The sequence below is a fragment of the Myotis daubentonii genome, chromosome 3, assembly GCF_963259705.1.
Source record: "Myotis daubentonii chromosome 3, mMyoDau2.1, whole genome shotgun sequence".
Taxonomy (NCBI): domain Eukaryota; kingdom Metazoa; phylum Chordata; class Mammalia; order Chiroptera; family Vespertilionidae; genus Myotis; species Myotis daubentonii.
The window spans coordinates 58,826,099-58,847,373 of NC_081842.1; the positions used below are offsets into that span (position 1 = coordinate 58,826,099).

The 21,275-nt window shown below is 44.9% G+C and overlaps 2 protein-coding genes across 3 annotated transcripts in view; both read right to left on the reverse strand.

The window, feature by feature from the left end:
• The window catches only part of LOC132230337 (protein mono-ADP-ribosyltransferase PARP14-like), a 157,323-nt gene extending 152,082 nt beyond the window's left edge, over positions 1 to 5,241 (reverse strand). The window contains exon 1 of one of the 2 annotated variants that reach the window (XM_059687656.1): positions 4,994 to 5,241. In XM_059687656.1, the coding sequence (XP_059543639.1) occupies positions 4,994 to 5,180 (187 nt within the window). In that variant the 5' untranslated portion in view covers positions 5,181 to 5,241. The remainder of the gene's footprint in view (positions 1 to 4,993) is intronic. The other variant, XM_059687655.1, reaches the window with a different exon arrangement.
• The window catches only part of LOC132230338 (protein mono-ADP-ribosyltransferase PARP14-like), a 249,519-nt gene that overhangs the window by 156,425 nt on the left and 71,819 nt on the right, over positions 1 to 21,275 (reverse strand). The gene's annotated exons all lie outside the window — the stretch shown is intronic.

The following is a 21,275-nucleotide window of genomic DNA, read 5'->3' on the forward strand; positions in this document are numbered from 1 at the left end:
TCACAAGCTCCTGACTGCTCTGAACTCTGGTTCCAGGAAGTCTCTGGGGACCCAGGACTCATACAGGGAGAAACTGGACTGTCTGGCAGCAGGCAGAACTCTGAACTTGAGGGCGGCTTTCCCTCAGAGGTGCTTGCAGCAATTAAATTACCGGGACACCAAGACGGCAGCCCCTTAGGGCAGGGCTGAGGATCCGCCATAGCTGCTTGCTCTGCCCTTTGATTCCCTGAGAGCCTGCCCCACCCAGGCTGTGGCAGAGGCTTTTGCATATGAATGCCCCGGCCCTTTGCAACCTGAAAATAACCTAACAAATTGCAGCTGGGCCAGACAGACCCAGAACTTCCAAGAGAAGGCCTAAGGCCCCACAGCAGCTTGCACTGCTTCACAGCTGGGGCTCATCAGGACACCTCCAAACTCCAAAAAAGGAAGGGGAATCTGAAGTTCTCTTCGTAGCTCCTGCTGGGTAACCTCAGGAAGAGGCTAAATTAGCACCTCCTTAGATCCAAGAGCCAGTGTACCCAGTGGTCAGAGGGGGACCATCTGGATTACAACTCCTCAGATCCATAAGGGACACACTCAGGGGGCAGACTCAGTGAGCACCAAAGCCCCACTGAAGCAAGTCTTGCCCCAGAAGGGTGTCTTCTGCACAGAAGTTCTCCCACTGCAGACACAGCTGATTCTCACTGCCATTTGGCCTGGAGGTCAATCCCTCCCAGTGATCCTACAACAATCAAGGCTTAACTACAACAAGACTGTGCACAAAGCCCACAAGGGGGTACACCAAGAGTGTCCACCTCAGGTAACTGGGGAGGCTTAGCCACTGAGCCCTACAGGACACCTAGCACACAAAACCACTCTACCAACACGGAAGCATAAAAAATGCGGAGACAAAGAAACAGGTCACAAATGACAGAAATGGAGGAAAGCAAACGACTGGATATAGAGTTCAAAACCACGTTTATAAGGTTTTTCAAGAATTTTCTGGAAACCACCGGTAAATTTAGTGAGACCCTGGAGGATATGAAAAAAGACCAACTAGAAATTAAGCATACATTGACTGAAATAAAGAATAATATACAGAGATCAAACAGCAGACAAGAGGATCCCAAGAATCAAGTCAAATATTTGAAATACAAAGAAAAAAAAAATACCCAACCGAAAAAGAAAAAAGATTCCAAAAATATGAAGATAGTGTAAGGAGCCTCTGAGACAACTTCAAGCGTACCAACATCAGAATTATAGAGGTACCAGAAGAAGAGAGAGGGCAAGATATTGAAAACCTATTTGAAGAAATAATGACAGAAAACTTCCCGTACCTGGTGAAAGAAATAGACTTACAAGTCCAGGATGTGCAGAGAACCCCAAACAAAAGGAATCCAAAGAGGACAACACCAAGACACGTCATAATTAAAATGCCAAGAGCAAAACACAAAGAGAGAATCTTAAAAGCAGCAAGAGAAAGACAGTCAGTTACCTACAAGGGAGTACCCATACGACTGTCAGCTGATTTCTCAACAGAAACCATGCAGGCCAGAAGAGAGTGGCAATAAATATTCAAAGTGATGAATACCAAGAACCTACAACCAAGATTACTTTATCCAGCAAAGCTATCATTCAGAATTGAAGGTCAGATAAAAAGCTTCACAGATAAGAAAAAGCTAAAGGAGTTCATCACCACCAAACCAGCATTATATGAAATGCTGAAAGGTATCCTTTAAGAAGAGGAAGAAGAAAAAGGAACTCTTACCATTTGCCACAGCATGGATGGAACTGGAGAGCGGATAAATACCACATGATCTCACTCATTTGTGGAATATAATGAACAACATAAACTGATGAACAAGGACTGATCCAGAGACGGAGAGGCATTGATTGGACTGTGGGGCCTTGGAGGGAAGGTAGGGGAGGTTGGGGGTAAGGGGGAAACATCAATCAAAGGACTTATATGCAAGCATATACGCCTAACCAATGGACACGGACAATGGGGGGGGAGAGGGGAGGGCACGAGCGGGGGCGGGGGGTAGTGGGTAACGTGGGGATAAGGACACATATGTAATAGCTTAATCAATAAAAAAAGAATTAAAAAATTAAAAATAAATTAAAAATAAATAAAAATAAATAAATAAATGTGCCATCCTGTTCTGTGTGCAATATGCATGGGCATCAGTACTTCAAGAGGACAGAGGGTAGCAAGATCAGTAAGTGCTCCTCAACAAGGAAAACCTGAATCTGGGAGGAATAAGGCTGAATCTCTGATGTCCAGCCACCCTGACCTATGTCCTTCCTGCACTAATCTCAAACCATCCACACTTACTTTTATTAATGGGTTTCCTTACCCCAAAGAGACCAACAATAATCAGGAGCTAAATTATGACCAGAGAGGATGATAAATGTACACATCCAAAAATCTCCCAAGTCAATTTACACTCAACTTTTCAGAAATTCAATGAACTGTATAAAAGTAAGATGCAGCTTCTCAATAGTTCCGGTTGCTCTACAGTCATTTCCACAGAGAAATGCTGATGAGCTCAGCCTGATTATGTGAATTATATGACTAAAGGCATGTTTCACGACAAGACTGCACCTGCTGAGGCCACTTCCTGGTGTGGAGGGGATGGGTCTCCCTGTAAAGACAAGATCTCCTGCCCTAGGACTGCCAGGGCAGGTCATTCATTGTTAGCAAATTGCCTGGCAACTTGCTGCTGAGAAAGCTGCTTCTGATAGGAAACCGAAACTGACTGGGACTTTCCACTCCCCAAGAACTTTGACCATAAAAGGGCATCAGTTACAGGGATTATGAGATGTCTGTGCTGAGGGTAACACAAAGGAGCCATAGGAGCAGCCTGGGGGTGGGAGAAGGGGTCCTGGGCTAGAACAGGTGAAGGAAGAAGCCTGGCAGGAGACTGAAATAGGTTCTAATGTGAGGGCTAGAACAGAATGATATCATCACAGAATTATATTTTGCACTGGTTGTATTTCTATGCTGTGTGTATTTCCTATAATGGGCTCCCATTTTGTTCATCCAGGGACATCAACAAGTAGCATTCTCAAACTTTAGTGCCTCAGAGAAACCGAGGGTGCTGGTTCAAAGTGCTGATGCCCTCACCCACCCACACTCAGGGTTCCTGAGTCTCTAGGACAGAGCTGGGCTGTGTCTGTTTAACCTGCTGAGGGTTAATGAGATACTAGAGAAGAAAGAAGAGTTGCTAAGGGCCAGAATCTTGGTGATGCTAACAGCTGGAATCAAAGTGGTAACATCCCTTGAGGAAATGCCTTATATCATATAGCTGCAATTCTGTGCATTCCTTAGTGAAATTAATCCTTGCAAAACTGTGTACCTGTTTCCATAAAGCTCTGGGCCCAGCAGGTCTCCTGTCTCCTGCCCCCTGCCTGCCTCCCTTCTTTCACACTCCTCTGTGTACCCCTTCCTCGCTGGGTTTAATCTTTCCTACCTGGATCCTTGCTTAAAGCTTTCCAATTGCTCTCATGGCCTTGTAAGCCTCCTTGCCTCTCCTCTGGCCCAAACGCTTCTCAAATCCAGGGAAGGAAAGCGGGATTAGGAGTTGTCCACATCCTCTCCTGGGAGATTCCAATGGAAAAAGTGTGTGCTCCAGGAGTGTCTGGTCACATGCTTCCCCCTAAAGGACCTGGTGGTTGTCATAAGCAAGCAGATGTTTGATATTCGTCCTCCCCCTTTCTTTTTTGTGTGTGTTTGTTGTGGTTGTTGTTGTTATTGTTGTTAATCCTCACCAGAGGATATTTATTCCATTGATTTTTAGAGAGTGGAAAGGAGGTGGATGGGAGAGAGAGAGAGAGAGCAAGAGAGAGAGAGAGAAACTTCGATGTGAGAGAGACACATCCACCTGGGATTGAACCTGCAACCCTTCAGTGCACTGGCCAATACTCTAACCACTGAACCCACCAGCCAGGGACTCCCCATTTCTTCAACAGCAAAAGCAAGCGGGAGGAGAGAACTCAGCTGCACAACTGCCTGTAAGTAGGGAACTTCCCCCTCAAAAGCTCAAAACTCTCAACCTCCTTCAAGCCAGTCTGAGGACCAGCCTGAAACCGAGTGACAGGTACCAGCCAACGACCAACAAAGACAGTGGTGATCAGGAGCAAGCTGTCATCTCCCTCCAATAACTCTCTCTCTGTCACCCAGGCAATGTGATTTTAAGCAGGCCTCTGCCCCTGCCCAGGTGACCTTAGAACCACTGGGAAGCTCCACAATACATGGGGAAATCTCATGGCTCCTCCCATTGCTTAGCCCCTTTCCTTCCTCTCCCCTCCCCTAAATATTAACAGAAGAAGAGGGGCTCTCCCTCCTTCCCTCTCAATTGCACTGCCCATTCCCAGAGAATCAGTTACCAAATCCACAACAGCACACAATATGTCTCTTCCAGCACCACACTGACGTTCATTGTTTAAGGACTCACTTGTCCTCACTCAGAATAACTGCACGTAGATACCATCAAAGGTCTGATTTTCATGGTCTCTCCCAACAGAAACCAATGTGCCTATTTTCAACCAAATTTATCTCCCTAACGTATAGTTGGACTTTCATCCCTGGAAACTTTCTCTTCTCTTAAAATCATTTTCCCATAAACCTTGGGAGTTCTAGAACTGCTGCCTTAATAAGCAGAAGACCAAAAGAGCAAGAGATGCAACTCTGCCATTAGCACTCTGTGTATTAATACATTAACGCACTATGTAGCCTTGTGAAATGAGGCGAGTACCCGGGCTCTCAGCGCCTTTTGGTTCTCCCTGGCGCGGTTCTGCCCCCACCCGCCACCTCCAGGCAGAGGCAGCACCACTAAGTTCCTAGAAGCGCGGGGCAGAGGAAGGCAGCGACCCCTCGCATTTCTGGTGCATTCTCCAACCCGCCCACCGCCAACTGCTGCTGCTGGAGCCGGTCCCGCTGCGCGCCCCAGTCCAAGTGTCCCCACAGGGAGAGCCCATGGTCTCCTCTCACCCCCGCTCCGGCGCCCCTCACCGTCAAGCGGGTGGAAGAGCACTAGGAAGCGGGCCGGGCTGCCTGGTTCCTGTCGGACCTCACACTCCCCGCCTCCCGATCTCTTCTGGCTCTGGAAGTACAACTGCAACTTGGTGATCAAGCTCTTCGGGGGATCGGGACCCCAGGACCCTTCGACCAGCAGCGGGAAGTAGCCGGGCGCAGCCATCCTCAGCCCTGTTCAGGGCGGGACTGCTAGTCCTACCCCAGCTCAAGCAGTTAACTTTGCCTCTTTCGGTTTCGTTTCAGGAAAAAACTCCTCCCTGCTCTTAGGTAACTGCCTTTGGCTGTAAACAGCAACCCCAGATTTGATGAGTCATCCTCTCAAATTCTTAACTTTCATCTGGGCCCCAGGGCAAGGCCATCCAGGTATTTGGATGAACACGGGTCCCTAAACCCAGGGCTCATCTGCCACACACACAAGCCACAGGGGCAATCAGCAACTTTGTGTCACAAGATTTCCTGCAGCTTTATTTTTGCCTCAACAGGACATTTGACAAGGAAGCAAAATGGCTCATCAAACTGTGGATCTTTAGAACATTTGGGGTCCATTTGGGAATTAACTGTCTGAATTTTACCTTGTTTTCCTTCCTTTGCAGTTTGTTCCCCGATCTGATAATATTGTATGTCTAGAAATGGGGGCCGGAGGGGAGGACAGTACATTCACAGGTTTTTTATGTAACATTTACAAGGTGCCATGCACTTGGGATGGATTTAACAGATGGACACAGTTCTGCCCTCTCTGAGCTCAGGAAGCTGTGGGACAGAGGAGTTAGGACACAGGAAAGAGTGCTCTTGGAAGGAATACAGAGGTGTTCACAGAATGGAACAAATTAGGAGGGGCTCAGGGAGGGTGTATGGGAGGTGAGGTGTAACCTGAGGCCTAGGGATGATGGGGGATAACCTTGGAGGTGTGAGAAGAGGGCATGCCATTGTGTTGTACGTGTACAGAACCACCGGCTGTTGTGTGGCAGCTAGAGAAGAGGCAGGGAGACCTCCAAGGGGCTACTGTGTTGTCCCAGGTGGGAGATGGGAGTGGCTGAGACCAGGGTGCTGGCAGAGGAGGACCTTCTGAGAAAAGGTAGGATCCCAAATCCATACTGAAGGCACAGCTGCAGGACTGGATGAAGGATGTGGGATGACAGATGGCATGAGCAACCGGCTGGATCAGTGATTTTCTACCAGTGTGCCACAAGAATTTTTAAAACATGCAATACCTGACTATTTAGTCAGGGACATTGACCTCTCTTCCCTTAGATTGTCAAGTAAAAATATGACAACAGCCAACACAACAATAGCCGTCTGGTGTGAATGAATCAAAATTATACCTTTTATTTTTTTGTCAGATTGGCAAAAAATATAATATTTTTTGTGTGCCACAGAATTTTAGTAATTGGTTTATGTGTGCCATGAGATGAAAATAGTTGAAAAGTGGGGGGCTAGATCATAATGACATCTAGCAGGTAGGAACACCCTGAGGAGTCCAGAAATGTGGAAGAGAGGCTAGGAGTGTGTGCATCCTTGACCCATAATAAGAGTGTTTCCAGTGAGAGGGAGCGATTTTCATTCAAACGCTACCAGTGCATCAGGCTGGAGAAGTGTCTCTTGGACTGCTGAGGACCTTGCAAGTACTGTCTCCTAGTCGGGGCAGGAGTCGGAGATGGCCCTGGACCAGCCATGGGCAAACTATGGCCCGTTTGAAATGAATAAAACTAAAAAAAAAAAAAAAAAAAAGACCGTACCCTTTTATGTAATGATGTTTACTTTGAATTTATATTAGTTCACACAAACACTCCATCCATGCTTTTGTTCCGGCCCTCTGGTCCAGTTTAAGAACCCATTGTGGCCCTCGAGTCAAAAAGTTTGCCCACCCCTGCCCTGGACGGAGGGAAGGAAGGGAAGGAAATGGAGACAAGCAAAGCCAGCTCTTCCAGAAGTGTGACTGAAGCGGAAAGGGAGTTAGGCAGCAGTTTGTGGGGTTATAAGATCAGGCAGTTGTTACGTTTGTTTTCTGGTTTTAAAATCTTTTTAACATGGAAGAGTCTTGGGCATGTTTAAATATTGGTAGAAAGAAGTGCAGGGAAGTTGAAGATACAGGTTGTGGGAGAAGATGGAGTGGAATCCTGGAGGCAGTGGTAACCTGAGGAAGGGGCCACTTTTCCCACGCACCAGGAACAGGTGGAGATGGAGTAGAGAAGCGGGGAATTCTGAATGGCTGTTGATGGAAGGTATGGAAGTCCTTCCCTGGTGTATTCTGTTTCCTCTGTGAAGGAGGTAGTGAGGTCTCTCAGATTCTGCCAAAATTAGGGCTGCTTCCCCCTGCAGAACTGGACCTGACATATTGTCCCTTAATCAAAAAGAAACTACATTTCAGAGATGATCCAAAGAGAGTTTACTTGGCTTTTGTCCTGATCCATAATAATGCTGAACTGTATTCAGATATTTTCTCCAGTTTTCTGCCTGCAGGTGGTGCTCATCATCCAGTTCAAAGCAGCTTGGTCCACAGCCAAGGAAATGGGGAGGGCACAGAAGGGCAAGTCATAGCCTCAGCCACACAGCAGTGACTGATTCCCCACAAGGTATCCCACCCCAAATCACAAGTAAAATCAACATCCTCTTCTCACCAGAATTTGGGTCGCCAGAACTGGGCAGTTTTTCTTTTTCCCCACATAATCACTTTCAAGAAATAAAATCAGAGTTAAACTGAAACCCTTTATTTATGGGTGAGGCAAAAGTAGGTTTATAGTTGTAAGTACATGAAACACAGAGTTTATGCTTTTTTAAATTTTATTTATTTATTTACTAGAGGCCCGGTGCACAAAAATTTGTGCACTCCGGGGGGAGGGGGGTCCCTCAGCCTGGCCTGTGCCCTCTCGCAGTCTGGAACCCCTCGGGAGATAACGACCTGGTGGTTTAGGCCTGCTCCCAGGTGGCAGAGGGCAGGCCCAATCCCTAGGTGCAGCCCCTGGTCAGGCTCAGAGCAGGGCTGATTGGGGAGTTGGGGTGCTGCCCCCTGTCAAGCACAGAGCAAGGCGGATTGGGAGGTTGCGATGCCACCCTCAGTCACGCTCAGGGTAGGGCCGATTGGGGGTTTGGGTCACCGCCCCCTGTCACACTCAAGGCAGGGTCAGTGGGGAGGTTGCGGCACCACCCCCTGTCACGCACAGAGCAGGGCCAATCGGGGTTGGGGCGCTGCCCCCTGTCACGCACAGAGCAGGGCCCATCAGGGCGTTGGGGAGCTCCCCCCTGTCACTCACAGAGCAGGGCCCATCAGGGGGTTGAGGAGCTCCCCCCTGTCACTCACAGAGTAGGGCCGATAGGGGAGTTGGGGCACCGCCCCCTGTCACACAGAGCAGGGCCCATCAGGGGGTTGGGGTGCCGCCACTCTCACACTTAGGGCAGGGCCGATGGGGAGGTTATGGCTCTACCCTGTCACACACAGAGCAGGGCCCTTGGGAGGGATGGGGGCTGGGGCGCTGCACCCCGTCACACACAGAGCAGGGCCCGTGGGGTGGGGGGGTTGGGGCACCGCACCCTGTCACACACAGAGCCGCAGGGCGATCAGGGGGTTGGGGAGCTCCCCCCTATCAAGCACAGAGCAGGGCCGATCAGGGGGTTGTGGCCCTGCCCCCTGTCACACACATTGCCGTGCCGGGGTCCAACCCCAGCAGGTCCAGGGGTCCCCAAAGGTGTGGACGGAGTCGGCGAAGAAGGAAGGACACAGAGACAGTGTTCAGTTGATCAGCAGCCTAGCCAGGATCTCTAGCCAGGATCTCCAGCGAAGTTCTGGTTAGGATCTCCAGCCAGGTTCTGTCCTGGTTCTCCAGCCAGGGTCAGTCACCAGGTTCTAGTCAGGTTCTCTTGCCAATTTCTGTAGTCAGGTTCAGTCCAGGATCTTTTGCTTCGGATCTCCAGCCGGGTTCTGTGGCCATGTTCCCTTGCTAGGTTCTCCAGCCAGGTTCTGTCCAGGTTCTCCAGCCAGGTTCAGTGTTCTCTCGCTAGGTTCTGTCTCTAGGTTCTGAGGCCAGTTTCTGTCCAAGATCTTTTGCCATGTTCTCTCCAGCAAAGTTCTTCTGTCTCTAGAGAACGTTCTGTGTAGGTTCTGTGTTCTGAGTTCTGTGTTCTAAGTTCTGTCTATTGCTGTCTTGTTACATCTGTATTTATACCAGTTGATTCAATCCTATCAATCTCTATTACAAAGGTTAGGGCGTTTCTTATCTCCATTCTAGGGAGTAAAGATTATGTAGCTTAAGCATGATTGTTCATAGTTAAAGTGATTAATTACCCGCCTGGCACTTAGTTGAGGGGTTTTATTCCCTCCCTAACTTCAGGGGAAAATCCCTACCTGGGGAAACAACCTTTCTCAGAGAGGAGACCTTGGTTAAAACACATAGTGCCAAGAAGGTGAGCAAACATTTTAAGAACAGTATGCCATATATGCCAGGTCCTTTGAAACAGCAAGGATGGACCGGCTCCCGGAATTGCCACAGGGTGATCAGGGGGTTTGGGCGCTGCCCCCTGTCACGCTGATCCCGGTGCCTGGAGGCCTCGCAGCTCCACTGATCCCGATGCTGGGAGGCATATTACCCTTTTACTATATAGAATAGAGGCCTGGTGCATGGGTGGGGGCTGGCTGGTTTGCCCTGAAGGGTGTCCTGGATCAGGGTGGGGGTCCTCACTGGGGTGCCTGGCCAGCCTGGATGAGGGGATGATGGCTGTTTGTAGCTGGTCACACACCCTTCAGGGTCGGGGGTCCCCACTGTGGTGCCTGGCCAGTCTGGGTGAAGGGCTGAGGGCTGTTTTCAGGCTGGGACTGAAGCTCCCAACTGCTCCTTTTTTTCTTTATTCTGGGCCAGCTTTAGCTCTGGCTCCAGCTCTGAGGCCTCTGCTGCTGAAAGCAGGTATCTGGTTTGTTTGTGTTCTATAATCGAAACTCTGTATCAACTCCAGCTCTGAGATCCCAGCTCGCTGAAAGCTGGTTTCTGGGGTTTTGTTTAGCTTCTATATTTGTTACAATGTTTCTTAAACTGCAGGCTCAGAGGCCAGCAAGGCAGGCAGGGAACATTGGAGTCCTCCGTCACTGAAGCAAGCAAGCCTCATGTTAGTTTCAAGCTGCCTGGCTGCCGGCCGCCATCTTGGCTGGCAGTTAATTTGCATATCTCGTTGATTAGCCAATGGGAAGGGTAGTGGTTGTACGCCAATTACCATGTTTCTCTTTTATTAGATAGGATTATGTATTTATTTATTTATTGTTTTAATCCTCACCAGAGGATATTTTTCCATTGATTTTTAGAGAGAGGGAAAAACAGAGAGAAATATTTATGTGAGAGGAACACATCGATTGGTTGCCAGCTGGAGAGGTGGCTGCAGCTGAGGTACGTGCCATTGACTGGAATTGAACATAGCACCCTTTAGTCCACAGGTCAATGCTCTATCCACTGAGCCAAGCTGGACAAGACTCACAAAGTTTATTCTTGTACTAGTGGCCTGGTGCACAAAATTTGTGCACGGTGGGCAGTGTTCATCAGCCCAGGCTGCACCCTCTCCAATCGGGGACCCCTTGGGGGATATCTGACTGCTGGTTTAGGCCCGATCCCATAGGACATCCCTCTCGCAATCTGGGACCACTGGCTCCTAACCGCTCACCTGCCTGCCTACCTGATTGCCCCTAACTGCCTATGCCTGCCTGCCTGATCGCCCCTAACTGCCTTCCCCTACAGTCCTGATCTCACCACCAACTGCTCTCCCCTGCTGACCTGATCTTGCCCCCAACTGCCTCTGCCTGCCTGATCACCTGTAACTGCCCTCCCCTGCCGCCCTGGTCTCACCCCCAACTGCCCTCCCCTGCTAGTCTGGTTGCCCCAACTGCCCTCCCCTGCCAGCCTGGTTTCCCCCAGCTTCCCTCCCCTGCTGGCCTGATTTCACCCTCAATAGCCCTCCCCTGCTGGCTTGATCTTATCCCTGATCTCCCCTAACTGCCCTCCCCTGCTGACCTGATCTCCCCCCAAACTGCTCTTTCTTGCCTGACTGATTGCACCCCAAACTGCCCTCCCCTGCCACCCTGATCTAGTGTCCAACTGCTCTCCCCTACCAGCCTGATTGCCCCTAACTGCCTCTGCCTGCCTGATCGCTCCCAACTGCCCCTCTGCCCCTGCTAGCTTAATCATGCCCCCAACTGCCCTCCTGTGCTGGCCTGATCTAGCCCCCAACTGCCCTCCCCAGCTGGCCTGATCGCCCCTAAAGGCCTCTACCTCAGCCCCCACCACCATGGCTTTGTCCAAAAGGCAGTCGGACATAGGAAGATAGCCAGTCAGCCTGGACTAATTTGCATATTACACTTTTGGTAGTATGGATAGATTATATAGGATAGGATTGCTTAAGTGAAGGGGGGGGGAAGCCTTTTTCATCAGGAGGAGATGCACTTGGCAGACAAAAATACATAATCCCTATATCTGGACTGATAGCCAGCCATATGCACTATACTGCCAAACCTGTCATTAAAAAATTGAACCGCTTTCTTACACCTTACACCAAACAGCTGTTGCCCTTAAAACCTCTCCTCATCTCCCACCTTAGGTTCTGCCTTCACAGTTCACCCAGATTAGGTTCTGATTAGTCAGTTTCTATGCCAGTCAGTGTCAAAAGCTCCGCCTCCTAGGCAGCCATTGGCTCCTCACAGTAGACCCAGAGTTGGTTCTGATTGGTCGGTTTCTATGCCAGTCAGTGTCTTGGCCTATCTCTGAACCTGGTCAGAAAGGCGGGGCTGATCTGCAGGCCCATGGAGGCCCAGAGAGAAAGAGAGGTGCAGCAGCTGGCCAGGCCCGGAGAGAAAGAGAGAGGCAAGGGCTGATCAACAGCTGCCACGGAGGCTATGGATCAGACCCTGCTTCTCTCTCCAGGCCTGATCCACAGGCCCCTTAGCAGTCAGTGCTGGGTCACTGTGCCTGCACCACATTGTCGTTTTGATTTTCATCTCTCAGATTATTAGTGACTTTGAGCATGTTTTCATATGTCTCTTGGCCTTCCTTCTGTCTTCTTTTGAAAAGTATCTCTTTATGTCCTTTGCCCATTTTTTTTTTATTGCTTAAAGTATTACAAGGGGTATTACATATGTATCCATTTTATCCCCCCGCCCTAGACAGTCCCCTAGCCTCCCCTATCACCCAGTGTCTTATGTCCATTGGTTATGCTTATATGCATGCATACAAGTCCTTTAGTTGATCTCTTACCCCCTACCTCCTGCCCCCCAACCCTCCCCGGCCTTCCCGCTGCAGTTTGACAATCTGTTTGAGGCAGCTCTGCCTCTGTATCTATTATTGTTCAAAAGTTTATAATGGTCTCTATTGTCCATGAATGAGTGAGATCATGTGGTATTTTTCCTTTATTGACTGGCTTATTTCACTTAGCATAATGCTCTCCAGTTCCATCCATGACGTTGCAAATGGTAAGAGTTCCTTCCTTTTTACAGCAGCATAGTATTCCATCGTGTAGATGTACCACAGTTTTCTAATCCATTCATCTACTGATGGGCACTTAGGCTGTTTCCAGACCTTAGCTATGGTGAATTGTGCTGCTATGAACGTAGGGGTGCATATATCCTTTCTGATTGGTGTTTCTGGTTTCTTGGGATATATTCCTAGAAGTGGGATCACAGGGTCAAATGGGAGTTCCATTTTCAGTTTTTTAAGGAAACTCCATACTGTCTTCCATAGTGGCTGCACCAGTCTGCATTCCCACCAGCAGTGCACAAGTGTTCCTTTTTCTCCACATCCTCTCCAGCACTTGTCGTTTGTTGATTTCTTGATGATAGCCAGTCTGACAGGTGTGAGATGGTACCTCATTGCTGTTTTGATTTGCATCTCTCGGATGATTAGTGACTTTGAGCATGTTTTCATATGTCTCTTGGCTTTCTGGATGTCCTCTTTTGAAAGGTGTCTATTTAGGTCCTTTGCCCATTTTTTGATTGGATTGTTTATCTTCCTTTTGTTAAGTTGTATGAGTTCCCTATAAATTTTGGAGATTAGGCCCTTATCAGATATGTCATTGGCAAATATGTTTTCCCACACAGTGGGTTTTCTCGTTGTTTTGTTGATGGTTTCTTTTGCTGTGCAGAAGCTTTTTATTTTGATGTAGTCCCATTTGTTCATTTTTTCTTTAGTTTCAAGTGCCCTAGGAGCTGTATCAGTGAAGAAATTGCTTCGGCATATGTCTGAGATTTTGTTGCCTTTGGATTCTTCTAGAATTTTTATGGTTTCCCGTCGTACATTTAAGTCCTTTATCCATTTTGAGTTTATTTTTGTGTATGGTGTAAGTTGGTGGTCTAGTTTCATTTTCTTGCATATATCTGTCCAATTTTCCCAGCACCATTTATTGAAGAGACTATCTTGGCTCCATTGTATGTTCTTGCCTCCTTTGTCAAATATTAATTGAGCATATTGGTTCGGGCCGATTTCTGGGGTCTCTATTCTATTCCATTGATCTATATGCCTATTCTTGTGCCAGTACCAGGCAGTTTTGAGAACAGTGGCTTTGTAATACAACTTGATATCTGGTATTGAGATCCCACCTACTTTGTTCTTTTTCAGGATTGCTGCAGCTATTCGGGGTCTTTTTTTATTCCAGATGAATTTTTGGAGAGTTCGTTCTAGATCTCTGAAGTATGCCGTTGGTATTTTAATGGGAAGTGCGTTGAATTTATAGATTGCTTTGGGTAGTATGGACATTTTAATGATGTTGATTCTACCAATCCATGAACACGGTATGTTCTTCCATCTGTTTATGTCTTCCTCTATATCTTTTTTCAATGTCCTGTAGTTTTCTGAGTAGAGGTCTTTTACCTCTTTAGTTAAGTTTATTCCTAGGTAGCTTAATTTTTTTGGTGCAATGGTAAACGGGATTGTTTTTATAATCTCTCTTTCTGAAAGTTCACTATTGGTGTATAGAAATGCCTCAGATTTCTTGGGGTTAATTTTGTATCCTGCTACATTGCCAAATTCATGTATTAAGTCTAGTAGCTTTTTGATGGAATCTCTAGGGTTTTGTATGTATAATATCATGTCGTCTTGCAAATAAGGACAGTTTTACTTCCTCTTTTCCAATTTGGATGCCTTTTATTTCTTCTTCTTGCCGAATTGCAATGGCTAACACTTCCAGTACTATGTTGAACAGGAGTGGTGAGAGGGGGCATCCCTGTCTTGTTCCTGTTCTTAGGGGAAATGGTGTTAGTTTTTGTCCATTGAGTATGATGTTGGCTGTGGGCCTGTCATATATGGCTTTTATTATGTTGAGGTATGATCCTTCTACTCCCACCTTGCTGAGAGTTTTTATCAAAAATGGGTGTTGAATTTTGTCAAATGCTTTTTCTGCATCAATTGATATGACCATGTGGTTTTTTTCTTTCAATTTGTTTATGTGATGTATCACGTTTATTGATTTGCGGATATTGTACCATCCTTGCATCCCTGGGATAAATCCTACTTGGTCATGGTGTATGATCTTTCTGATGTACTGCTGGATCCGATTTGCTAAGATTTTGTTGAGGATTTTGGCATCTATGTTCATGAGGGATATTGGCCTGTAATTCTCTTTCATTGTGTTGTCTTTACCTGGTTTTGGTATTAGGGTGATGCTGGCTTCATAGAATGAGCTTGGAAGTGTTCCTTCCTCTTGAATTTTTTGTAGTAGTCTGAGGAGGATAGGTTTTAGTTCTTCCTTGAATGTTTCGTAAAACTCCCCTGTGAAGCCGTCTGATCCTGGGCTTTTGTTTGATGGAAGCTTTTTGACGACTGCTTCAATTTCTTCCATAGTTATTGGCCTGTTGAGATTTTTAGATTCTTCCTGATTGAGTTTTGGAATGTTGTATTTTTCTAGGAATTTGTCCATTTCCTCCAGGTTGTCTAGTTTGTTGGAGTAGAGCTGTCCATAGTATTTTTTAACAATCAATTGTATTTCTGTGGGGTCTGTTGTTATTTCGCCTCTATCGTTTCTGATTTTGTTTATTTGGGTCCTCTCTCTCTGCTTCTTGGTGAGTCTGGCTAGAGGTTTGTCAATCTTGTTTATCCTTTCAAAGAACCAGCTCTTGGTTTCATTGATTTTCTGTATTGTTTTTTTGGTCTCTATGTCATTTATTTCTGCTCTAATCTTTATTATCTCCTTCCTTCTGCTCACTCTGGGGTTTTCTTGTTGCTCTCTTTCTAATTCTTTGAGTTGTAGAGTTAGATGATTTACTACCATTTTTTCTTGTTTTTTGAGATAGGCCTGTAGAGCTATAAACTTCCCTCTCAGGACTGCTTTCATTGTGTCCCATAGGTTTTGGATTGTTGTGTTTTCATTGTCATTAGTTTCCAGGATGTTTTTAATTTCTTCTTTGATCTCATTGGTAACCCAATCAATATTTAATAACATGCTATTCAGCTTCCAGGTGTTTGAGTATTTTCGGTTGTTTTTATTGTAGTTTATTTCTAGTATTATGCCATCGTGGTCTGCGAAGATGCTTTTTATGATTTCAATCTTCTTGAATTTGGGGATACTTTGCTTGTGACCCAATATGTGGTCTATTTTTGAAGATGTACCATGAGCACCTGAGAAGAACGTATATTCCCTGGCTTTGGGGTGAAGTGTTCTGAAGATGTCTATTAAGTCCATCTGATCTAGTGAGTCATTTAGGATTGCTGTATCTTTGCTGATCTTTGCCCATTTTTTGATTGGATCATTTATCTTCTTTTTGTTAAGTTGTATGAGTTCCCTGTAAATGTTAGAGACTAAACCCTTATTGGTGATGACGTTGGCAAATATGTTCTCCCATGCACTGGGCTTTCTTCTTGTTTTGCTTATGGTTTCTTTTGCTGTGTAAAGCTTCTTATTTTGATGTAGTCCCATTTGTTTATTTTCTCTTTAGTTTCCATTGCCCTAGGACCATGGTCGGCGAACTGCGGCTCTCGAGCCACATGAGGCTCTTTGGCCCCTTGAGTGTGGCTCTTCCTAAGCCTTAGGAGTACCCTAATTAAGTTAATAACAATGTACCTACCTATATAGTTTAAGTTTAAAAATTTGGCTCTCAAAAGAAATTTCAATCGTTATACTGTTGATATTTGACTCTGTTGACTAATGAGTTTGCCGACCACTGCCCTAGGAGCAGTATCAGTGAAGAAATTGCTTCAGCATGTCTGAGATTTTGCTGCTTGGGGATTCCTCTAGTATTTTTATGGTTTCCCATCTTATGTTTAAGTCCTTTATCCATTTTGAGTTTATTTTTATGTATGGTGTAAGTTGATGGTCTAGTTTCGTTTTTTTGCATGTATCTGTCCAATTTTCCCAACACCATTTATTGAAGAAACTGTCCTGACTCCATTGTGTGTTCATGCCTCCTTTGTCAAAGATTAATTGAGAATAATTGCTTGGGTCGATTTCTGGGTTCCCTGTTCTGTTCCATTGGTCTATATGTCTGTTCTTGTGCCAGTACCAGGCTGTTTTGAGAACAGTGGCGTTGTAATACAGCTTTATATCTGGTATTGAGATCCCACCTACTTTGTTCTTCTTTCTCAGGATTGCTGCAGCTATTCAGGGACTTTTTAAATTCCAAATGAATTTTTGGAATGTTTGTTCTAGATCTGTGAAAGATGCCATTGGTATTTTAATGGGGATTGCATTGAATCTATAGATTGCTTTGGGTAGTATGGACATTTTGATGATGTTGATTCTACCAATACATGAATACAGTATGTTCTTCCATCTGTTTATGTCTTCCTCTATTTCTTTTTCAACGTCCTGAAGTTTTCCACATACAGGTCTTTTACCTCCTTAATTAAGTTTATTCCTAGGTATCTTAATTTTTTTGGTGCGATGGTAAATGGGGTTGCATTTTAGTCTCTTTTTCTGTAAGTTGACTATTGGTGTATAGAAATGCCATAGATTTCTTGGCATTAATTTTGTATCCTGCTACATTGCTGAATTCATTTATTAAGTCTAATAATTTTTTGATAGAGTCTTTAAGGTTTTCTATGTACAGTATCATGTCATCTGCAAATAAGGACAGTTTTACTACTTCTTTTCCAATTTGGATGCCTTTTATTTCTTCTTCTTGTCTGATCTCAATGGCTAGTACTTCCAGCACTATGTCAAACAGGAGTGGTGAGAGTGGGCATCCCTGTCTCATTTCTATTCTTAAGGGAAATGGTTTTAGTTTTTGCCCATTGAGTTTGATGTTGGCTGTGGGTTTGTCCTATATGGCTTTTATTATGTTGAGGTATGATCCTTCTATTCCCACCTTGCTGAGAGTTTTTAACAAGAAAGGGTGTTGGGCCCTGACTGGTTTGGCTCAGTGGATAAAGCGTCGGCCTGTAGACTGAAGGGTCCAGGGTCGATTCCAGTCAAGGGCATGTACCTTGGTTTGGGGCACATCCCCAGAGGGGGATGTGCAGGAGGAGGTCGATGTTTCTCTCTCATCGATGTTTCTAACTCTCGATCCCTCTTCATTTCTCTGTAAAAAAAAATACAATAAAATATATTTTTTAAAAATAGAAAGGGTGTTGGATTTTGTCAAATGCTTTTTCTGCATCACTTGATATAACTATGTGATTTTTATCTCTCAATTTGTTTATGTGATGTATCACATTTATTGATTTGTGGATATTGTACCATCCATACATCCCCGGGATAAATCCTACTTGGTTATGGTGTATGATCTTTCTGATGTACTCCTGGATCCAATTTGCTAGAATTTTGTTGAGGATTTTGGCATCTATGTTCATGAGGGATATTGGCCTGTAATTCTCTTTCATTGGGTTGTCTCTATCTGGTTTTGGTATTAGGGTGATGCTGGCTTCATAGAATGAGCTGGGAAGTGTTCCTTCCTCTTGAATATTTTGGAATAGTCTGTGAATGATAGGTTTTACTTCTTCCTTGAATGTTTGGTGAAACTCCCCTGTGAAGCTGTCTGGCCCAAAGCATTTATTTGCTGAAAACTTTTTGATGACTGCTTCAATTTCTTCCATAGTTATCAGCCTATTGAGATTTTTAGCATCTTCCTGATTGAATTTTGAAGGTTGTATTTTTCTAGGAATATGTCCATTTCTTCCAGCTTGTCCAGTTTGTTGGAATAGAGTTGTTCATATTATTTTTTAACAATCCTTTGTATTTCTGTGGCGTCTGTTGTTCTTTCGCCTGTTTCATTTCTGATATTATTTATTTGGGTCCTCTCTCTTTGCTTTTTGAGCCTGGCTAGTGGTTCATCAATTTTGTTTATCCTTTCAAAGAACCATCTCTTGGTTTCATTGATCTTTTGTATTGATTTTTTTGGTCTCTATGTCATTTCTTTCTGCTCTGATCTTTATTATTTCCTTCCTTCTGGATACTGTGGGCTTTTCTTGTTGCTCTCTTTCTAATTCTTTGAGTTGTTGAGTTAGATGATTTACTACCATTTTTTTCTTATTTTTTTGAGGTAAGGCTTTAGAGCTATAAACTTCCCTCTCAGGACTGCTTTCACTGTGTCCCATAGATTCTGGATTTTTGTATTTTCATTGTCATTCATTTCCAAGATGCTTTAATTTCTTCTTTGATCTCTTTGGTAACCCAATCATTGTTTAATAGTATGCTATTCAGCTTCCAAGTGTTTTAATTTTTTTATTGTTTTTATTGTAGTTTATTTCTAACATTATGCCCTTGTGGTCTGAGAAGATGCTTGATATGATTTCAATCTTCTTGAATTTGGGGAGACTTTGCCTGTGACCCAATATGTGGTCTTTCTTTGAAAATGTCCCATGTGCACTTGAGAGGAACGTATATTCCGTGGCTTTGGGGTGAAATGTTCTGAAGATGTCAATTAAATCCATCTGATCTAGTGAGTCATTTAGTATTGCTGTTTCTTTGTTGATTTTTTGTCTTGAGGATTTATCCAGTGATGTCAGTGGTGTATTAAAGCCCCTACTATGATTGTATTGTCGATCTCTCCCTTAATACCTTCTAGGATTTTTTTATGTATTTGGTTGCTCCTGCATTGGGTGCATATATGTTTATCAGCGTTATATCCTCTTGTTGTATTATTAAGTGGCCTTTAGTATTATGAAGTGGCCTTTCTTATCTCTTGTTATGGCCTTCACTTTGAGGTCTATTTTTTTCAGATATAAGTATTGCTACCCTTGCTTTTTTTTCCAATTGCCTGAAAGATATTTTTGCACCCTTTAGCTTTCAGTCTGTGTGAGTCCTTGTTTTGAGTTGGGTCTCTTGTAGACAGCAAATATATGGGTCATGTTTTTTTTTATCCATTCAGCCACTCGATGTCTTTTGATTGGAACATTTAGTCTGTTTACATTTAAAGTTATTATTGAAAGGCATTTGTTTGTAGCCATTTTTATTTTTTGTGCCTGTGTTCCTTCTTACCTTTTTATTTCTTCTTTTAAACCAGCCCCTTTAGCATTTCTTGCATTGCTTGCTTAGTGGTGATAAACTCCCTTAGCCTTTTTTGTCTGTGAAGGTCCTTATTTCCCCTTCAATTTTGAATGATAGCCTTGCTGGATAAAGTATTCTTGGATTCAGTCCCTTGCTTTGCATCACTTTGTAAATTTCCTTCCATTCTTTTCTGGCCTGATGTGTTTCTGTTGAGAAATCATTTGATAATCTAATGGGAGATCCCTTGTACGTAACTTTCTGTCCCTCTCTTGCAGCCTTTAGGATTCTCTCTTTGTCCTGAATATTTGCCGTCATAATTATGATGTGTCCTGGTGTTGGTCTTTTTGGGTTCATGTTGTTTGGGACTCTCTGTGCTTGCGTGACTTTTTTCTTCCCCACATCAGGGAAGTTTTCTGACATTATTTCTTCAAATAAGCTTTCTAAGCCTTGTTCCTCTTCCTGTTGTTCTGGCACCCCTATTATTCTTATGTTGCTTCGTTTCATGTTGTCCCATAGCTCCATTAGGCTCTCCACCTGTCTTTTATTTTTTTTTCTCCAATTGCAGTTCAGTTTGGGTGTGTTTTGCTTCCCTGTGTTCTAATTTGCTAATTCGGTCCTTCGCTTCTCCTAGTCTACTATTGAAACTTTCCATGGTGTTTTTTATTGCAGCTATATCACTCTTCATTTCTTCTTGATTCTTACATAAGTTTTTTATGTTTTCACCCATTTCTTCTTGATTCTTACATAAGTTATTAATTTTTTCATACAGCTGGTTTATGAACTGTATGACCCTTATTCTGAATTCTTTTTCTGACATATTGCATGCCTCTGTTTCAGTTATCTGCTTTTCTGAGGATTTTTCCTTTTCTTTCCTTTGGGGGTTTCTTTGTCTTCCCATTTTTTATCTTACTGACGGATCTCGATGTCGAGTCATGCAGTGGCTGCTCCTTGGGTGGCAGTGGCACCTCTGGTGAGTGCTGTTTGCAGAAGTGGTGGCCCCTCTGTTTGTGGGTGGAGGTTACTCACACTGCTGCTGTTCCATGGACGGGTGTGGGCTGATCACACGGCTGCTGATCCTTGGATGGGGACTGGCTGCATGCTGCTGCTGTTCCTCAGTTTGGGCGGGCTGCTCGTGAGGCTGATGCACCTTGGACAGGGGCAGATTGCTTGCAGGACTGCTGCTCCTAGTATGGGGGCAGGCTGCTCCTCGGAAGGTTCTGGGCTGCTCACCCAGCTGGTGCTCGTCGGACAGGTGCAGGCTGTGTGGCTGCTGCTCTTCAGACTGGTGCAGGTCGTGCAGGGCTGCCGGTCCCCGGATGTCGGTGGTCTGCTCATGTGGCTCCTGCTCCACAGACCGGGGCAGGCTGTTCGGGTGGCTGCTGTTCTTTGAATGGGTGCAGGCTTCTTACAGAGCTGCTGTTCCTCGGATGGGGGAAAGCTGCCAAACTTTTTTCCATACCATCTGCTTCGTTTTATCTTCCTACCAGCAACGTCTGACAGTTCCAATTTCTCTACAACTTCAACAACACTTGTTATTTCTCTTTACTGTTTCTATTATGGTTATAAAAATTCTAGTGGGTGTGAAGTGGTTGTAATTCATTTTTTCTTTCATTTTATTAGCCAAATTTCAATGAGTGTTTTTGTCTATCATATGAGTTTTGCTTACATCCTGCTCATTACTTAATCTACTGTAAACTGGCTCTCTCTCTTCCTACTGTATTGAAAATATACTCTATGATGGGACATTCATGACCTCCTAATGATGGAATCCAGTGGTTGTGTTTAGTCCTGTCTCACTGAAAAATGCTCTCTTCCCACATCCCAGAGCTGTTTGTCCATATCCAGTGCCACCAGTTTCCTAAATTTGAAGCCCAAAAGC